This window comes from Solenopsis invicta, chromosome 13 (assembly GCF_016802725.1).
Source record: "Solenopsis invicta isolate M01_SB chromosome 13, UNIL_Sinv_3.0, whole genome shotgun sequence".
Lineage (NCBI taxonomy): Eukaryota > Metazoa > Arthropoda > Insecta > Hymenoptera > Formicidae > Solenopsis > Solenopsis invicta.
Window position 1 is genome coordinate 9,964,911 of NC_052676.1, and position 17,525 is coordinate 9,982,435.

Below are 17,525 nucleotides of genomic sequence, written 5' to 3' on the forward strand. Positions count from 1 at the left end.
GCCCGGGCGTCGGGGAGGCGCTTCGTGCTACATACACAAAGTGCCTCCGTGAAGGAACTTTCCCCAGGAGGTGGAAGAGGGCCCGGCTTGTCCTCCTTAGAAAGGAGGGCAAACCCGCGGAGAGTCCCTCCGCGTACAGGCCCCTCTGTATGCTGGATGATGCGGGCAAGATCTTTGAGCGTATCATTGCCAATCGCATCATCCAGCATATGGCCCGGAACGGTCCCGAACTGTCCCCCGAGCAATATGGGTTCCGAGAGGCACGGTCGACCATCGACGCTATACGTCAAGTCCGATCCCTCTCGGAATCCATAACGGGGGATGGGATGGTGGCGTTGGCGATATCCCTGGATATCGCCAACGCCTTTAATAGTCTACCACGGGGCGAGGTAGTGGCGGCACTGTGCGAAAACTTTCGCCTGCCGCCCTACGTCGCCGCCATCGTCCGGGACTATTTCCGGGACAAGGTGCTGGAGTTCCGCGATAAATCCGGACACCAGCAGCGGAGGGACCTGTCGTGTGGCGTTCCGCAGGGGTCCGTGTTGGGCCCCTTGCTGTGGAACGCCACATACGACAAAGTGCTCCGCGCGGCTCTCCCCCCCGGCTGTCATGTCGTCGGCTATGCCGACGACACGTACATAGTGGCTGGGGGGACCTCTTGGGGAAGAGCGGTTGCCACGGGCAACTGGGCTGTGGCCTGTGTCGTTGGTGCCATTAAAGGCCTGGGCCTGAGGGTGGCCCCGGAGAAGTCGGAAGACATCTTCTTTCACAATGGCTCCTCCGGGGTACCGCCCCAGGCCTTCGTCCTGGTGGACAACACCCGCGTTCAGGTGGGTGCAACACTTAAGTACCTAGGGTTGCACCTGGACGGTCGCTGGGTCTTTACTAGTCACTTTGACAAGCTGGCCCAGCGGTTGGGCAAGAGGGTTGACGCCCTAAACGGGTTAATGCCCAACCTCCGGGGTCCGAAGGTGGGTGCTAGACGCGCGTACGCCCTCGCGGTCATGTCCGGGGTTCTGTATGGAGCCCCGTTATGGTTCCGCGAGGCGCTAGCCAGCCGCCGCATCAAGAAGGTTCTGCACGATGTGCAGCGGCGGCTGGCGCGTAGGATAACGCGCGCGTTTAGCATCGCTCCCAACGCGGCAATTATGGCCCTGGCGGGGCTCCCCCCGGCGGAGTACACGGCCGACGCCCAGGCATAGAGTTATGCCAGGGCGAAGGCCGTCCGCCTCAAGGGGGGAGTGGTAACCCCCAGGGTCGCCGCGTTGCTGAGCGAGAGGGCCCGTCGGCGGGTGATGAGAGCGTGGAAGAGAAATCTCATCGAAAACCCGCCGGCGGCCGGATCTCGGATCCTGGAGGCCGTCCTACCGCACCTGGACGAATGGGTGGGCCGCCCGTTTGGCGGCCTGTCCTACAGGACGACACAGGTGCTCACCGGGCATGGTTGCTTCGGTGAGTACCTGTGCAGGATTAAGAAGGAACCAACGACACGGTGCCATCACTGTGGTGCCGCCCGGGATTCCGCGCAGCACACGCTGGTAGACTGCCCAGCGTGGGAAGAGCTGCGCGGAGTCCTGAGGGCGGAAATAGGTAATGACCTCTCCCTGCCGGCCATCATTAGCCAAATGGTCGGCAGGGAAAGTGCCTGGAAAGCGGTCTCCTCCTTCTGCGAACAAGTAATGCTGCAGAAGGAGGAGGCCGAGAAGATGAGAGAGAGGCGGCCGGGGGGACGAATGCCCCCCGGCAACGCAAATAGTGGCAGGGACGGCAGGGACGAGGACCATGACCCAACTTGGCTCCCGCCCCGGCCGCCCAGACGAAGAAGAACTGCCCCCCGTCCTCCGGGCTCTAGTGGCCCTGCTGTACGGAGGCGGAGGGGCAGAAGAGCCGTGGCGGTTGCCTCCTCCCTCCCCACTATTGCGGAGGAGAGGGAGGATGAAAACCGCTGCAGCAATGCAGAGAGGGGGCAACCCTCCTCTCCAGCGGCTGTCGGCCCCGCTTTCGGGACGCGCAGCCGCGGGAGGAGGGTTCCCCGCAACAGTGAGCCCGGCGAGGCAAACCCGACCTGACGGTCCGGGGGGAGCGATTAATGCGCGACGCAATGCGCCACCGCTTCCCCCCAGTGCATCGCCGGGGTGGTGGAAGAGGGATTAACCCCCTCTCCACCACGTAGTAGAAGGTGCCCGCGCCTCCTCAAGAGGCGCGATGGGGCCCGGGAAATTCGGCGGGGGCCGGATCCCCGGACTTTGCCGCCGCAACACCATGGGGAATAGGCGGGGGAGGGCTGGTGTCCCTCTCCCCCGACCTGAGGCCGGCTTGGCCTCACGGCCCTGCCGGAGGACCCTCAACAGGGTACCCCCGGCGTGCTGAGTCGGCCTCGGCCGACTTGGTCCGGGGGGCTCCGAAAGTATGCTGCACGCGTTCCCGGAGCCCCCCAGTCAAGGACCAAAGTTGGACACCCGGAGGAGTTTTAGTGGGTATGCCCCCACCGTCATGTTGACGGCGGGGGAGAGCCCCATATAACCGCCAGACTTCCCCCGGGGCCTGGGGTATGCGGTAACGCATTTCCCCTCCGTGAACAAAAAAAAAAAAAAGAAGGGTTCGGTCCTTGGACCCCTCCTGTGAGCCCTCGGTTATAATTGGGTCCTCCGGGGAGCCCTCCTTTACGGGCTGGGACTAGTGTGTTACGCCGATGACACACTGCTCCTACCCTGGGGGGATGATTGGAGGAGCACCATTCGCCTCGCCGAGGTCGCGGTGGCACATTTGGTTGGTAGAATACGGGCACTGGGCTTGCGCGTGGCGCCCCAAAAGACCGAGGTCATCTGGCTTGCCGGACCTCGGGTGAGGGGACCGCCGCGTGGTGCCCAGTTGTCCGTAGAGGGGGTCCGAGTCCCAATTGGGACCCAGATGCGCTATCTGGGTTTCATCCTCGACAGCCGATGGAGTTTCGTGCCGCACTTCCTGCGGCTGGTTCCCCGAGTGAGGCTCGTTTCGGACAGCCTCACAAGGCTTATGCCGAACCTCGGGGGACCAGGGGGTGGAGCTCGCCGCCTGTATCTCGGCGTGGTCCGGTCCATAGCGCTGTATGGCGCCCCCGTGTGGTACACGGATGTGGCGGCCAGCCAACGTCTGAGAACGCTCTTGTTGAGCGCTCAGCGGGGGCTGGTCGTCCGTGCCGCATGGGGTTACCGGGACATTGCCACACGGGCGGCGTTGCTGGTGGCCGGGGAGCTCCCATGGGTATTCGAGGCGCGCGTGTACGCTGAGGCGTACACAGAGAGATGCGCGCGCCGAAGAGTCCCCGGGGCCCCCTGGACACCTAAAGAGCAGGAGGTGTGGCGCCTCCGAGCTCGGAGGCGCGCTGTCGAGGAATGGGGCGAGAGCCTGACCCCTGATGGGCCGGGCTCTCGCGTCGTCGGTGTCATAGCACCCGTGCTGAGGGAATGGATGGGCCGACGACGCTTCAGACCTCTCACATATACGCTGGGGCAGGTGCTCACCGGGCATGGTTGCTTTGGTGAGCACCTGCTCCGAATTGGACGGGAACCCACCGCAATGTGCCACCACTGCGGGGCTCCAGTGGACTCGGCGGATCACACCCTGTTGGAGTGTTCAACATGGGACGCTGACCGTCGGGTTCTGCTGGAAGCCCTGGGACTCAACCAGGCCGACTTCTCCCTGGAGAGCATGGTACGTGCCATGCTCGAAGGGGAGGAGCCTTGGGCGGCCACGCTCTCCTTCTGCGAATCAGTTATATCGCGGAAGGAGAGCGACGAGAGAAGGCGGGAGGCGGACCCGAACGCCGCCCCCTGCCGCAAAAAGAGGCCGGGGAGACGGGCTCGGGCATACGCCCGAGTCCCGTAAAACCCTCCCCATTGTCACGGGCTGGGGGGAGGAACGGATGAGATATGTCTGGCCCTCCAGCCCGAGACTGCCGGGAGCTACAGGGTTAGGGTGCGGGGGCACCCTATCCCATTGCACGTAGCTCCCCCGGCAGGGGAGACCGTTGCGTGGTGGTCCCGCAACGGTCTCCAGTTTTAGTCAGGACGTCCCCCTCCCACGAAAGGGGAGGGGGAAGGGGCTCGGGGGGCGCCCGATGGAGTATGCCTTAGCCATCCCGGGGCGCCCCCCACGTCTCATGTAAAGGGGACCACCATGGGGTTTTAGCCGGTAGGAGTCCGGCATAACCGCCTCCCTTCCCCCCGGAAGGGAGGGGTATCCATGAGGATTTCCCCATGTAAAAAAAAAAAAAAAAAGGACGGTGCTAACCCGGCCACATAATTTCAGCGACCAGACCCTAACCCGCCTAACCAACTAAAAACCTCACCGAGCCACCTCGCCCCGGATCAGGAAGGCCCCGGCCGACAATACGCCATTCTATCGGTAGCCTACCACGGGGGCGGATCGTAAGCCTCCCGACGCGCCAGTTCGTCAGGTTGGGAGAGGACGTGCCAGGGTGGCAGCCGACATACGTCAGCTGCCGCCTTGTCCAACCCGGGGTAGCGCCGTGAAAAAGACCGCACGCCCTCCCGCGCTCCTTTAGGGCAGGAGGCTAGCACCGAACTTACCCGTTCCGCGCCAATCCCCTACCCAAGGTCCAGTGGTCCCGAGAAACCGACCGAGCCTACCTCCTATCCTCGTGTGGCCGGCGCACCGGATGAGCGGAGACACCTACTCATCGGGCGGCCCAACAGCCAGGGTCCTCGTCTCTTGGGCATCCCCAAGCGCAGGGGCAGCCGGAAACGAGCCCAGGATCGCGTAATGACCCCTCCCCCCCCAGGGGAATCACTCCGCGGCCCTATCTCCTTCGAGGATAGGCGACCCCAGAGGAGAAGGCGTCAATGCCTTCTCCGCCTGGGGTCTCAACGCTTTCTTGAGAGGGGTGCTCGAGTCTCGTCCCATTCGCTTCTCCCGTTGCGGGAGAGAGAGGGGCTCGAGCACCACCTTCGCCTGAGGAAGGTGCGCGGCACTCGGACTGTCGAGTGCCTCGCACCTTTTTTTAGTCGGCGGACTCGTCCGGAGCCCAGATGTTCCAGACGATTCCGACAAAATCTTAATCACTCCCGTGATGAAGCCTCACCAACAGAGGCCTCCACCACGGGAGGGGTCTCCTCCATGTCAATATCGGCCACTGGCCCCTCCGACACACCACCATCCACGGCCTGAGCGCCGGGCGGGGCGGGAGGCGGAGGGGTCTGCGGCCGATCTTCTTCAGAGTCTCCGCCCTCTTCCCGCTGCGGAGGAGGGAAAGCGCTCTTTCCTGGTCGCACCGCTGGGGGAACCCTTACGCACTTTTCACCGCCTGGGCTGTGATTGTGCGATTTGCCTTTGGAGGCACACTCCGGGCAGAATGGCCTATTCGCGCACTCGGCTTGGGTGTGCCCCTCACCCCCGCAGTTGAAGCAGCACCGGGCCCTATCAACACCGCCAGGGCACCGGTGCTGCGTATGTCCCTGGGCCAGGCACTGGAAGCATCGCTGCGGAGGTGCCTTAAGCACCTACACGCGAGCCGCCACCCAGCCCAGGGCCAGACTCCCCGCCCGGGCGATCTTCGCAGCGGCGGCGACCGGGCACTGCACTATCACAGAGCCCAGCCCCCGCCGACCGCGCGTCACCCGGCCCACTTTGAAGTCCGCCATGAAGCATGACCCAGAGTCGGCGACCGCCATGGCCACCTCCTCCGGCGTTATCGAGTCATCAAACCCGGAGATGTGGATCCCCACCCTCCGAAGAGGGCAAAAGATCCGCACGTCCGGGTCCCCCGCAACGCGACGCATCTCGGAGGCCAGTCGCTCCGCCGCTGGCCTACTATTTTCGCCGGGGATCTTCAGAAGAAGACCCCCGGCCTGGGCTCGGCGAACCCGCAGCCCATTGCCCCCCTGCGGCAGGATGTCCCCGAGGACAATGGCCTCACGGGTCCGCCGCATCACACCTGCGTAGGAGGCGTCGTCCCCGGTCACCGTAATCATCACCGCCGATGACTTGGGAACGCGCCTCCCGATCCTCTTCGCCGCGAGCGTTTTGCTTCGTGGCGGACCTCCACCTTGTTTCTTTTTCCCCTTCTCTTTCCCCTTTTTCTGGGGCTCGGCCGCCGGGGGGGGGCGGCAGACACCGCTGCCCCCGATGGTCGAGTCATGGCCCGTTCGAACTCTGGGGGGAACACCCCTCAACCGCCATCCCACGTGGGACGGATGGGGGGCGCTCTTCGGCCCCCCTTGTCCACCTTTCTCCTTTTCCGGGTGCCGACGACCTCGACCCAGCTCCGATCGCTCGCAGGCGTATCGAGGCCGGGCGCTACCGCCGGCACGGCGGGGGCGCAGGAGGCTCCTCCCGCGGAGCTCCCGCAACCCCCTTTCCCTTACCTTTCTTCTTCTTGCCCCTGGCGTCGGTGGGGACGGCGGCCGGAACTGCTCCCGTCTCCACCCGCGCCAGGCGCCTCTCCAGGCCCTCCACCGTCGCCGCTAGCCGCTCCAACGTCCCCAGCACTCGCTCCTCGAAAGGAGAAGAGCCGGGGGCAGAAGCGACCGACGGAGGCGGCGGAGGGGAAGGAGACCTTCTTCTTCTCGCCGGCTGTGAGGCAGCCGCGGACAAGGAGGGACCGCTCTGTAGCATGAGGGCGCGTTTTGCTACCCCCAGCTGGCCCCTCAGTTCGGCGACCTCGGCCCGGAAGGAGTGAACCTCCTTCTCCCGGGCCGCGGTCGTCGTCTCCTCCTGTCCATCATCTCGCCTGAGACGGCCCATGGCGCGGTACGCCAGCGTCATGAGCGCCTCCCGGGCGAGATGGGTATTCAGCTTTATGCGTCCAGACAGGTTGCCCGACAGTGGGCAACCCGTGGACGCCTTATTGCGCGCTCTCTCCCGGAGCCAACCATCGGCCAAACCGGCCAGGTCCGTGGATGTGCTCCTGGAGATCACCCCCAATTGCCGGTCCATGTACTGGCGCTGGTCCGGCGTGAATAGGGTCGGGGGGATCCTGATGCGCTGCCGAGGCCGCGCACCATTCGCCCCCGTTCCCTCTTCCTCCGACCCCGAGCTACGTATAACGTTAGCTCAGAGTCGGCGGACCCGAAACTGCTCCAGGGGAACCCCGTGGAGCCGGTCCTCCGTGTCCGCCCCGTCGGACAATGGGGAAGGGGATCGGTAGGGTCCACTCCCATCCAAACGGGTCGGCCACGGGCGGGTCTACTTCTAACGTGAGCCGGAAGGTCGGTTCCGTTTCCCGGAACATCCGGATTCGGACACGGCCCTCCGACTCGTCCAAATCGATGACCGGCTCCAGGGGGTTCCCGGCCATCGCTCCCTCTTCCTCCTCTCGCCGATCCACGTCCATGGGCTCAGCCCGAGGCTGAGAGAGCCCCTGCCGCCTCCTACGAGGCGGGTCAGCAAGGTCCTCCCCGCTCGAGCCTCCCCCACGGACGCGGATCGGCGTCCCATCTCCCCGATTCCGCAGTGGCGTCGAGTACGCCACCGCTTCAAAGAATCGGGTCCCTACGGACCCGGTCGCAATGCTGTCCTGCCGACCGCCGCCCGTCTTGCGACGACCGTCGGTCACCAGGATCGATTCCCCACCAGCGGACGAGGCGGGGGCCTCGGCCCGAGGGGCCGGCTCCACCCGCTTCACACCGCTGGGGGAGACATGCCCCTCACCCTCCGAGGAGGAAGAGGACCCCCCCGAACCTTCCCCTCTCTCCCAGTCGGAATCCTCTCCCCCGGACAGCTTTTTTTCGAGCTGCTAAAGGGCGAGGAACCGATCGATTGCGTCGCGAGCCTCGGGCCCGAGGCGCTCCCGCACATGCAAGAGCGTTTTCTTGCGCGATTCCCGCGACGCACCAAGACTAACATTAACCTCCACAGTATCTCGTTCGTCGGTGGAGCCTGTGGGCACCCCGCACGACAGCCCGTCGGTTGATATCGACAAGGGGGCACCCGGGACACTAGTCCCCCCTTGCCGGCCCTGGGGTATCCGACCACCCTGCGCGGTAAGTTTCCGTTCTCTTTGTCCATATAGTTCATAGTTGGGGTATTGTTTCGCGAGGGGAACCCCACCCTCGCCCCGAGGGGTACTACGGGTCGGTGTTCGGGGACCACTGACCCGAGGCGGACCTAATGGACAACACAAACATCACACGCGCCGACCAGGGAAAAACACAAAAACGAAAACCAAGTGCACGCGGTTAAGCGCACGCCCGGGATAACCCACGATCGACGCGCGCCAGACAATGGACTGCGGCGGGCAACCGGGATCCCCGATCCCAGCAGGCACCCAGAACGTTCCCCCGATCAGCGGCCTCGATGAGGACCAGCGCCCCCCACGATGATGCCCCCACGTTAACGAGGAACATCCCCGAGGAGAAACGCCAGCCCTGCCGGTTTTACGGGTTGCTCCTAGGTCCGAGGGCCCGGTGTCGATGTATCCGGGCTAGCCGGAGACATCGACAACCAGCGGGTCAACACGCGGGAATTAGTCACCGACCAGGAGATCGCTCCAGGATTCCGCAGGGAGAAGGCGACCAGATCCCCCGCCGCGACGAGCACTGTACATTGAACAATTACACACCACCATGGCGTCTGAGGCGCGAAACGCGGCATCTCAGACGCCGCCTCCTTGACTTTTTATAGAGGTTGACTCCTCGCGACCCGGGCGGTGAAGCCAAGGTCCCCGGTCCATTTCGCACGTAATTTCAGCACGTGATGGATTACGGTGTGTCAGCTCGGGCGCCAGGGTCGCTGAGATTCCTGCATCTACGGCCTACAAGAGACCGCAGACCCCTAGCGAGCTCGGGAAACCGCAGGAACGCCAATTCCTGTATCTAGAGTCGATCCGCAGCCTCGGGAGGCCCCGAAACGACTCGAGACCCCTACGGGACCGCAAACTGACCTGTTCGAACGTATTTTTTCCAGTTTTTTTATGTAAAATACTCACAAAAAAAGTTTTATTTACACACTATATGGGCCGCATTGACTCTAACAAAATTTGCTGCAACGTCGTTCGAATTTTAGTTCACCAAAAAGTTGATCAACCATATCAATCAAAAGAGGAGATTTCATACTTTCTTTACGTCTTGGTCCAAACTTCTTATCTCATTCTGTCTTCATTTAGCAAGCGTTTAAAACTTTATATAGGGTCTCTTTGACCCATTTACGTGTTTAAGAGTGCAACTAGAAAAAGCTATTAATGATTTGGCCAAAAAATGTTATGCAAAAGATATATCTCAAAATTAAAACTCTACTCCTTTTGGAAGAGTGATTGCATGTTACATAAAATTTACGGCCTGTCAAAAATACATAAACCTAACATTTCCCTAAGAATTATCATGTCTTCGGTAGGAACAGCTCTTTATCCATTAGCGGCCTTCTTACAAAACAATATTTTGGACAGTATTCCGTGGGCAATAAGTCACGTGACAACAACAGTTTTAAACTTTGTAAGTTATTAACGAACAAAAACATACAGGACTCTGAGACTTTGCTGTCGCTCGACGTAACGTTCTTGTACACTAATGTGCCTGTAAATCTTGCGATCAAAGGTATGAGCTCTAGATGGGAATTCATCAAAAAAAAGACCAATATTCCCAAAGACACATTTATTGCAACTGTGCAATTTGTTTTAACGTCAACGTATTTCACGTTCAATAACAATATCTACAAACAAACAACGTTTGGGGTTACTATGGGCTCACCAATAGCCAGTGATGGCGGACATAGCGATGCAAGACTTGGAGTCTTGTAATGGAGTCCTGTAAAGTTCTAAGTAATTCAAAAATCATTTTACCGTTTTACGCACGTTATGTAGACAATATTGCTTTGGCGGCACCCGCCAAAGCAATTGAAAGCATTTTAAACAAATTCAATGGATATCACAGCCGATTAAAATTTACAAAAGTTGAACGTGAAAAGAAACGTAGCTTTAATTTTTTAGACACAACAATTAGAGTAAAAAACAACATTTTACACACTAACTGATACCACAAAGACACCTTTTCAGGAAGATATTTATCGTACTTTTCTCACCACTCGATGTGTCAAAAAATATGAACTATTTATAGTATGGTAGTTCGGGCAATCTTACTATCACATTCCCGATACCACAAAAAAAAATCTAGAATTTTGTATTAACATCTTAATTAATAATAGTTACCCGTTGAATTTAATTTTTAACAAAATTAACATGAGAATCAAGAAGTTGATCAATACTAAATTAAATAACAGAGTTCAGAACTCTGTTGACGAAATTGATACGCCCGTGGAAAAGAAAAAATTCCTGGTCTTTCCGTATGTAAAAAACTTGTTGAAAAAAATATCTGAGTCTCTGAATAAAGACGAAATGACGCTTGGCTTTAAATGTTTAAACAAGCTAGACTAGTTTAGTAAAATTCACTAAGACAAGAGCAACAAAACAGAGTGTAACAATGTCGTTTATAAATTAAATTGTAATGACTGTAATGCTTCATATGTAGGACAAACAAAAAAGAAATTAAAAACAAAAATTAAAGAACACATGAATAAAATCAAACTTGAATCATCCAAAATATCCGTTATCAGTAAACATAGATTACAACAAAATCATTCTTTTAATTGGGATAATGTTAAGATTTTTGACTTGGACCCCAATTTCTATAAACTTTTAATTTCCAAAATATTACATATTAATGAACAAAAAAACGGGCTAAATAAAAAAACTGATAAGGAACTTCTCGACGATTGTTACAGTTTTGTTTTAAACAAACTTGCTAATATGTAGAGAAACAAAGTAAGGTATATTATTGTAAACAGCAGAATATCTTTTGCGCTCGCTTCGCAGCACTAGCAGCGTCCATTCTCCCTTGTCACGCCGATCGTTAAAGATATACATTGCATTAAGTTTAAGTGACCAACGAGTGGAAATGTTTTGTAACGACTCTGACGACTAACTGTAAGTCTTAGTTACTTGTTACAATTGACACAGTTTAAAAAACTTGTATATAGTATACATATTTTCTTTACTAAAAGTTTTGATGGTCCAAATTTGAACAAATTGCATGAGTCGTATGACAAGATGCAAATGGACACCGTACTTTTGGACTTGTTTTGTTTTGCGGATTGGGAAAACGACAAAGCAATTAACAAAATTGGAGCATGGACTTTAACTGCCGTATCATATTCAAACTTTAAGTCCCATTAAAAAAGTTGTTAGCATTCTAATGTAAAAGTCATATACACACTAAAGAAGACTCCGTAGAGTCGACGTCTGTAACAAAAAGTTATTATTACTAAAGTTATTATTATTAAATACAAACTACACTTTATACAAACATCCAGAATTTTTTGCTTGTTCATTGGTCTTTTTTATTAGGCAAATTTAAATTTATCACCCCGTTTTCTTATCAGGCACGACAAAAAAGCATGTGAAATTTAGCACTTTAACTGTAAGATTACGAAGATTTGTCCTTGGTCTAGAAGTATCGACTACCAACGCAGAAGATCTTTGCTTACCTGCCCTGCATTACACAACTTGTCTGAAAACTCGAAGTAAGTACAACTTTAATTTTTAAACGTGTCTTTAATTGCTTTTTTGATGTTGTTTATCTTAATTGTATCAAGACCCGCAGCTCGCTTTCTTCAGCAAAGCCAAAACAATCAAAACCTTCATGAAGATTACTTTGAATGTCCTAAAAGTTCCCTTAATCAACATCCTCCTCTCTGCTGTCTCTTTGCCGCTCAGAAGTGACCTGTTCAATATATCACAGTGCCTATACACCAGATCTCTAAGCACATTTTTTCTGAAAATAATTATCAGCCTTTAATCTGCTTTCCCAAATTCAATAAAAATCCGAAAGAAAATCGTTTGTTAAGCATTGTGTTATCGCTTTCATCACGGCTACGTTCTGAATTTTCTTCCGTCAGTCAAGAAAAGTTCTTTAGTCTAGCCGGCCTAATCATCAAGCAGGAAGCAGTCACCCGGATGCAAACATAAAAACAACTAGTGTAATAAAGAAATTAAAAAAAAATTTTTCAAAAACTAAAAGCAAAACGATGGATTGCAGCCAGTAGATAAGAGAATATTGCTTACAGATACAAAGAAATATTAAGTCGTATTGCACTTGATCAAAAAAATCTACAAAAATACGCTACGCAAGGCGTAAAGTAACAGAAAATTACAGCAAGATACAAAGTGACAACTAGACATGTCATTTCTTCTATTTACCAAAAAAAAAAGAATAAGAGACATACGGACGGACAGATACATTCATATAAAACAAAGTCGATCGGAAATGTCATCTTTAGACAACACTTTTTTGTCAGCTGAATTAATCACTCTTCAAGGTGCACGCTTGAACAATTCTCGCGCACTGAATTACGCGAAACAAAGGCTTTAGTCACCACAAGGAAAGTTTTGTTTACACTTATCCGCAACTATGATAACATTTTTCTTCGGTGGCGCAAAAATTTAATCGCGAGTAATTAAGAAGTTATAACACTTTTGCGTAAGAAATTTTTTCTTTTCTTCAGTAATTTTTTTTTTACATTTAAGAAAAAAACGGGTTTGAAGGTTGATTTTATTATAGTTTCTAGTTATAAAATATATTTTTTATTTAAAAAATACTTTAAAGAATGTCCTCTAGATGGCGCCAAAGTTAACATTTTGAGCTATGCTGGTTCAATCGGTACGCAGAATTCCGGCTGACTGGTATACCGTAAAACAAAAATTTTAAATATCTCATATTTTATGATAAATTTGCCACCAAAATATGTAGAATTTTTGAAAAATAGTAATTTTTGTGAAATTTACACTAATTTGTAAAAAAGTATACAAATTTTTACTGAAAATCGTTTATAAAATTGTTTCCCAAAAAAACTAACAATTTTATTAAAAAACGGCTACGTATTTTGATAAACAATTTAATTTTGCAGAGAATAAGCTTTGTTTGAAGTTGATCCGATGTAAATTGTGGGAACTACGCTGCATACCAATTTAAAAAATGGTGTTTTACATAAATTACGTTTAAAGTTTTGCAACAAGAAAACTTGTAATTATTAGAAGCTCGCTATTAATCTGCAATGTCTGCATCATACAATTGATATTCTACATTCATATAGTTATCATTTATGGCTTTCCGAGCTGATGTCTGCTGCCTACGAGCTTTTTAAGTTTTGTCGGTCATGGTGCGCTCAGCTGCGCGGATCGAGCGTTTGTCTGTTTTAACGCAGAAATTGTAGCAAGTACTCCCAATTATCAAATTTAAAACCTACATAATTTCCATAATGCTGTGCAAATTATCGTTAAAATTGCAAACAGCAATATTTGCGGTGTTACGTCCAGAATTTTCGAATAAACTTCTCGGGTCGACTTGCAGGTAAAAACTTATGTAAATGAGTTGAGTGAGATAAGAAAAACGCAATAAGCCTAATCTCGCGTACACATGTTTCCGGGCGCGTGCAACGAGTTAAATGCGTCAGGTAAACTAGAATGTAGGTCAGGTGTCGAGAATGACGGTCTATGACTCTCATTCAAACTCATGCATTCGTGTAGTCCTTATTTTACAGATAAAACAAATTTAATCGCTTTTACGCAGAATCGGACCAAGTACAATTTTTATCGGAGCGGGAATTAGAGGTGGTAGAAATAAACAAAAATAGTTAAAATTAAAGGTTACAATTTATTTTAACATAATAAAAGAAATAAATGATTACAATAATAGATTGTGATTATTAAAATAATAATAAGCAATTTATGAATAACATTTTTCTACACAGAAAACATGTGTAATAAAAACAAAAAACTTGTTACGATCCGCCGGGTCTGTAAACTGGCGGGTTGTAATGGGGTTTTGATTTTTGGCAGCTGTCACCACTCGTCATGATTTGGGTGATATGCCCCTCCTCATGACAACAATTATTTATTGATTGAACAGTTTTTTTTATATGTTAGAAGGAGTTTGGCTGTTACGTAGAAGAGGGTGCGTAGTACAGAAAATGAAAAGAAGAGAAAGAGAAAAGAAACTGTCAGAACTTAATATTACCCTTCAACATTTTATTAATTACGATTCTAGTGATGTAATTACAAGTATAATTTTGCCTTAATATTACCGTACGAATAATCAAAATTAATGTGAGAAAGAGAATGAAATTTAGTCAAAGATAAATGGTTTGGAAAGTGAGGATGGATTATAGTGCCTCCGGTTTGTCTACGATTTTGTTGAGGTCTCGAATGGACCTTAAGATTGTCTTGCAGGATATCATTTTTAGTAAGATTGTATTTTGAAGGCTTGGCAGCAGAGTCTACGAATAGAACTTCTTACCGTTGTAAACGTAAAAGAAGAGAAAAGAGAGAGAATGAGCGCGTGCGAGTGTGTGTGTGTGTGTTTTAACGCAATCTAAAAGAATTAAGAAGAAACTTATGAGAATAAGAGCTTGATAGAAGTCTTCCATCGAGGATTCGAAAAGTCTCGCCTGTGCCTTTATTCGATAGGTTTAGCAGTCTTGAGAGGAGTGCAGATTGAAAGAGCGAGTCGATGAAAGCGCTATGTGAGCGGGCTCCGGAGCTCGCACTCGCGTCTCGCTTTTAGGATGGAGTAGATTTTCCTTGTCTAGACAGGCGCCGAGGAGGCGCTGTTTGAGCGAGGCTCATTCAACGCACTATCTGGTTGCAGCCCTCGACATCGAAGTTAGGAAAAAGGCTCTGCGGAAGGGTGGAGGTCAAGTGAGAGAGAGAGAGAGAGAGAGATCCCGAGATCTTCCATGAAAGTTACTAATTATTGACCCACCCGTTATCTTATCAGCAATCTACAGGTTGGGAAGCTGCAATGGTTTGCGCTCTTCCCGATTGCTGACTCAATAGAAGTTATAGAAGTAGTGTAGTGATTTCCTATTACGCGTTGTATTTATAACATCTGGTTGTAGACGAGGGGTACCAGGGAGGAGAGGTTCCCGATTTCTGTTAGTTTTTTAATATAGGTAAGCTCTTTAATGATCACGCGCTCTCCGCGTGCCGCGCTGCTCGCAAATTCAAGAGGGAATCGGATATAAAATCAAGAATTAATTTCGAAGCTTTAAAATTCAATATAAAATGTAATTTCCCAAAGATCTTTGAATTGATCGCGCAGAACTGTAGTGCTGATTTTTCTGAGTCGTTACATAGCAAAAGAATTAAAGCTTTACAACGCAAACTATTTTTTTATCGAACTTGAATTTTCAGAAGACTCTAGCGGTTGTAATATTTATGGGATTTTAATATAGTGCGACGGAGTGCAAGCCAAGAGTGAGTGTAAATGATTTTTAGATTGAAATTAATAAGTTTATTAAAGATACTATTTTTAATGGTCTTGCAAAGATAGACGAAATTGTTGTACGAGAGTCGCAAGAAGCGCGCGCCCGCGCGCACCGGTGTCGCAACGAAAATTATTCCGAGATCCTTCAAAAATTCTTCTAGGCTACAACTCTTAAGCTATATTAATTTTGATTTGACAGAATGGTAATGCCGATTTTTCTGAAACGTTACGTTACCTAAAAGTTCAAAATTTCAATATTGCTTTTGGGTGAAATTGATTTTTATACTTTGGTCGTTTATAATGCTCTCAGTTTTCTCGTTTTTCTAGTTGCGCGTGCATATTAGGAAAGTGAAGTAGGCGCTCTACAAGAGTGCACGTTGAAGTTTGCAAGGTTATTATTCCTACTATGAGAAAACTATTTTTCTTTATGCCTAGATAAATCTCGAGATTCACCGCGCGCGCGAGTTTGGTGGCGCTGGCGGGGGGCCGCGAGGCACGGGCAGACCGCGCACGAGCGTTGTGAATCGCATTCCGAGCATTATTTCCAATTTAATCAAATCTATACTTTAACTAATGATCTCAGGTTCGCATGTACGGCGCGATAGCACCTAGTACACGCAATCATCACGCGATCACCGGTTTACTATTTTGTCATTATTCTGTTAAAATTTTTATTGAAGAATGTGACAAAATTTAGAGCGGTTATGTGATGCTATTATAATTCTAGATTTGACGTGGCTATTTATGTTACATTATCTCTATGTGTCGAAATTTGTTTTTGTAATTTTCTCTATAAGGTTTAAAATTACGTTAATAAATGCATGCGGATGGTGCGTAAAGTTAGGGGGAAATTTTTGAGCACCAGACGTAACATTGTGATAGAGTAAAAAAATTTTTATAGAGAATTTAATTATGAAACTTAAATTTTAATCGGTTACATTTGTGATTAATAAAATTTAAATAAATGTGTGTGTAAGCGTGCGTGCGTGCGTGCGTGCGCACGTGCGTGCGTCTGTGTGTGTGTGTGTGTGTGTGTGTGGTTAGGAAAATTTTGTAGTGTTGAGGTTATAATGAAGATCGTTAATTTAGTTTTTGGAGCAAGTCAAAGATTTCTTCTAATTCATCGGTTAATTCTTCAATTTGTTCTATTGGGATTTCATTCACAATGTTTTCTATTTCTTGGGGACTAAATGGCGTTGAAAAAATGTTGGTTTCCTACGTGAGATTCAGAGGAGTAAGAAAAGGAGGGATAGCTGTAGGGGAAAGAGTGAATGATTCGGGGGACGGATTTGGGCCTGTTAGGCATAAATCGTTCGATTCGTCAGAAGTTCCTAAATTGAATTTAGCACTCGGAAAAACGTCGCTTAATTTTGCGAAGAGAGATAGCGATGCGCTAAGCTTCCGGGCCTTCTTATTTTACGACTCCAACAGTTCGTAATAGCTCTTCGAGACTTACGTTTAGAGAGTTGATTACGCACTGGAATGAATTTAAGATTTAAAGCTACGTTTTCTAATAAAAAAAAAAAAATCTAAATTGTAACTACTTAAAAAAGAGAAAGGAAAAAAGAGGAAGAAGTTTTAATTGGATTATAGAAAAGAAATTCTTTATTTTTGATCAAAGTAAAGAAAGTTGTAAATTCAATCAAAAGAGAGCTCGATTGTATCCAGCAAAAATTAAAGGATAGTTGCAAATTCAATCAAAGCAAACTTGATTATGTCCAGCAGAAATTAAAAAATAGTTGCAAAATCAATTGGAAGAAAGCTTGATTGTATCCAGCAGAAATTAAAGGATAGTTGCTAATTCAATCAAAAGAGAGCTCGATTGTTCCAGCAGAAATTAAAAGATAGTTGCCAATTCAATCAAAAGAGAGCTCGATTGTATCCAGCAGAAATTAAAGAATAGTATTAGAAGAAGAAAAGAAAGGATAGTAAAGTAATAATGCATATAAAAATATTTTGAAAATTATAAATATAATGAAAATTTTTGCCAGAGAAAGAAGGTAGTCTTATGGAGAGCAAAAAAAATAACGAATGGTTAAAACTTACTATTTGTTAAGGATTTTATGAAAATGAGAATGATCTGGTGTTCGGCGGAGCGGATTTGGCTTAGAATAGCGAATGGCTGGTCAACGGTTGGCGCTCAGGATCTTCGGAGCTTGCAAAAAAATTTGTTGACTAAATTTTCACAACGCCGCGTCGAGTTTAAATGTCATGGATGAATACGAATCCAAATGTCACAAACTCGGACATAGTATAATGTCATGGAATGTGCGA

At 49.7% G+C, this 17,525-nt stretch overlaps 2 protein-coding genes across 2 annotated transcripts; both read left to right on the plus strand.

Moving 5' to 3' along the window:
• Window positions 1-1,225: 1,225 nt before the first annotated feature.
• LOC120359455 lies at window positions 1,226-1,709 on the plus strand (the record flags this gene model as incomplete). Its single annotated transcript, XM_039456940.1, has 1 exon — window positions 1,226-1,709. A coding segment is annotated over exon 1 (414 nt), but the record flags the coding sequence as incomplete, so codon positions are not given.
• A 1,201-nt stretch (window positions 1,710-2,910) lies between these two features.
• On the plus strand, window positions 2,911-3,867 carry LOC120359454. The gene has a single exon (XM_039456938.1). The coding sequence runs from the start codon at window positions 2,911-2,913 to the stop codon at window positions 3,865-3,867; it is 957 nt and encodes a 318-aa protein (XP_039312872.1).
• The last annotated feature ends 13,658 nt before the right edge of the window (window positions 3,868-17,525 follow it).

Excerpts from the sequence above, each read along its gene's own strand:
- LOC120359454 (XM_039456938.1), top strand. The coding sequence starts at position 2,911 with ATGCGCTATCTGGGTTTCATCCTCGACAGCCGATGGAGTTTCGTGCCG.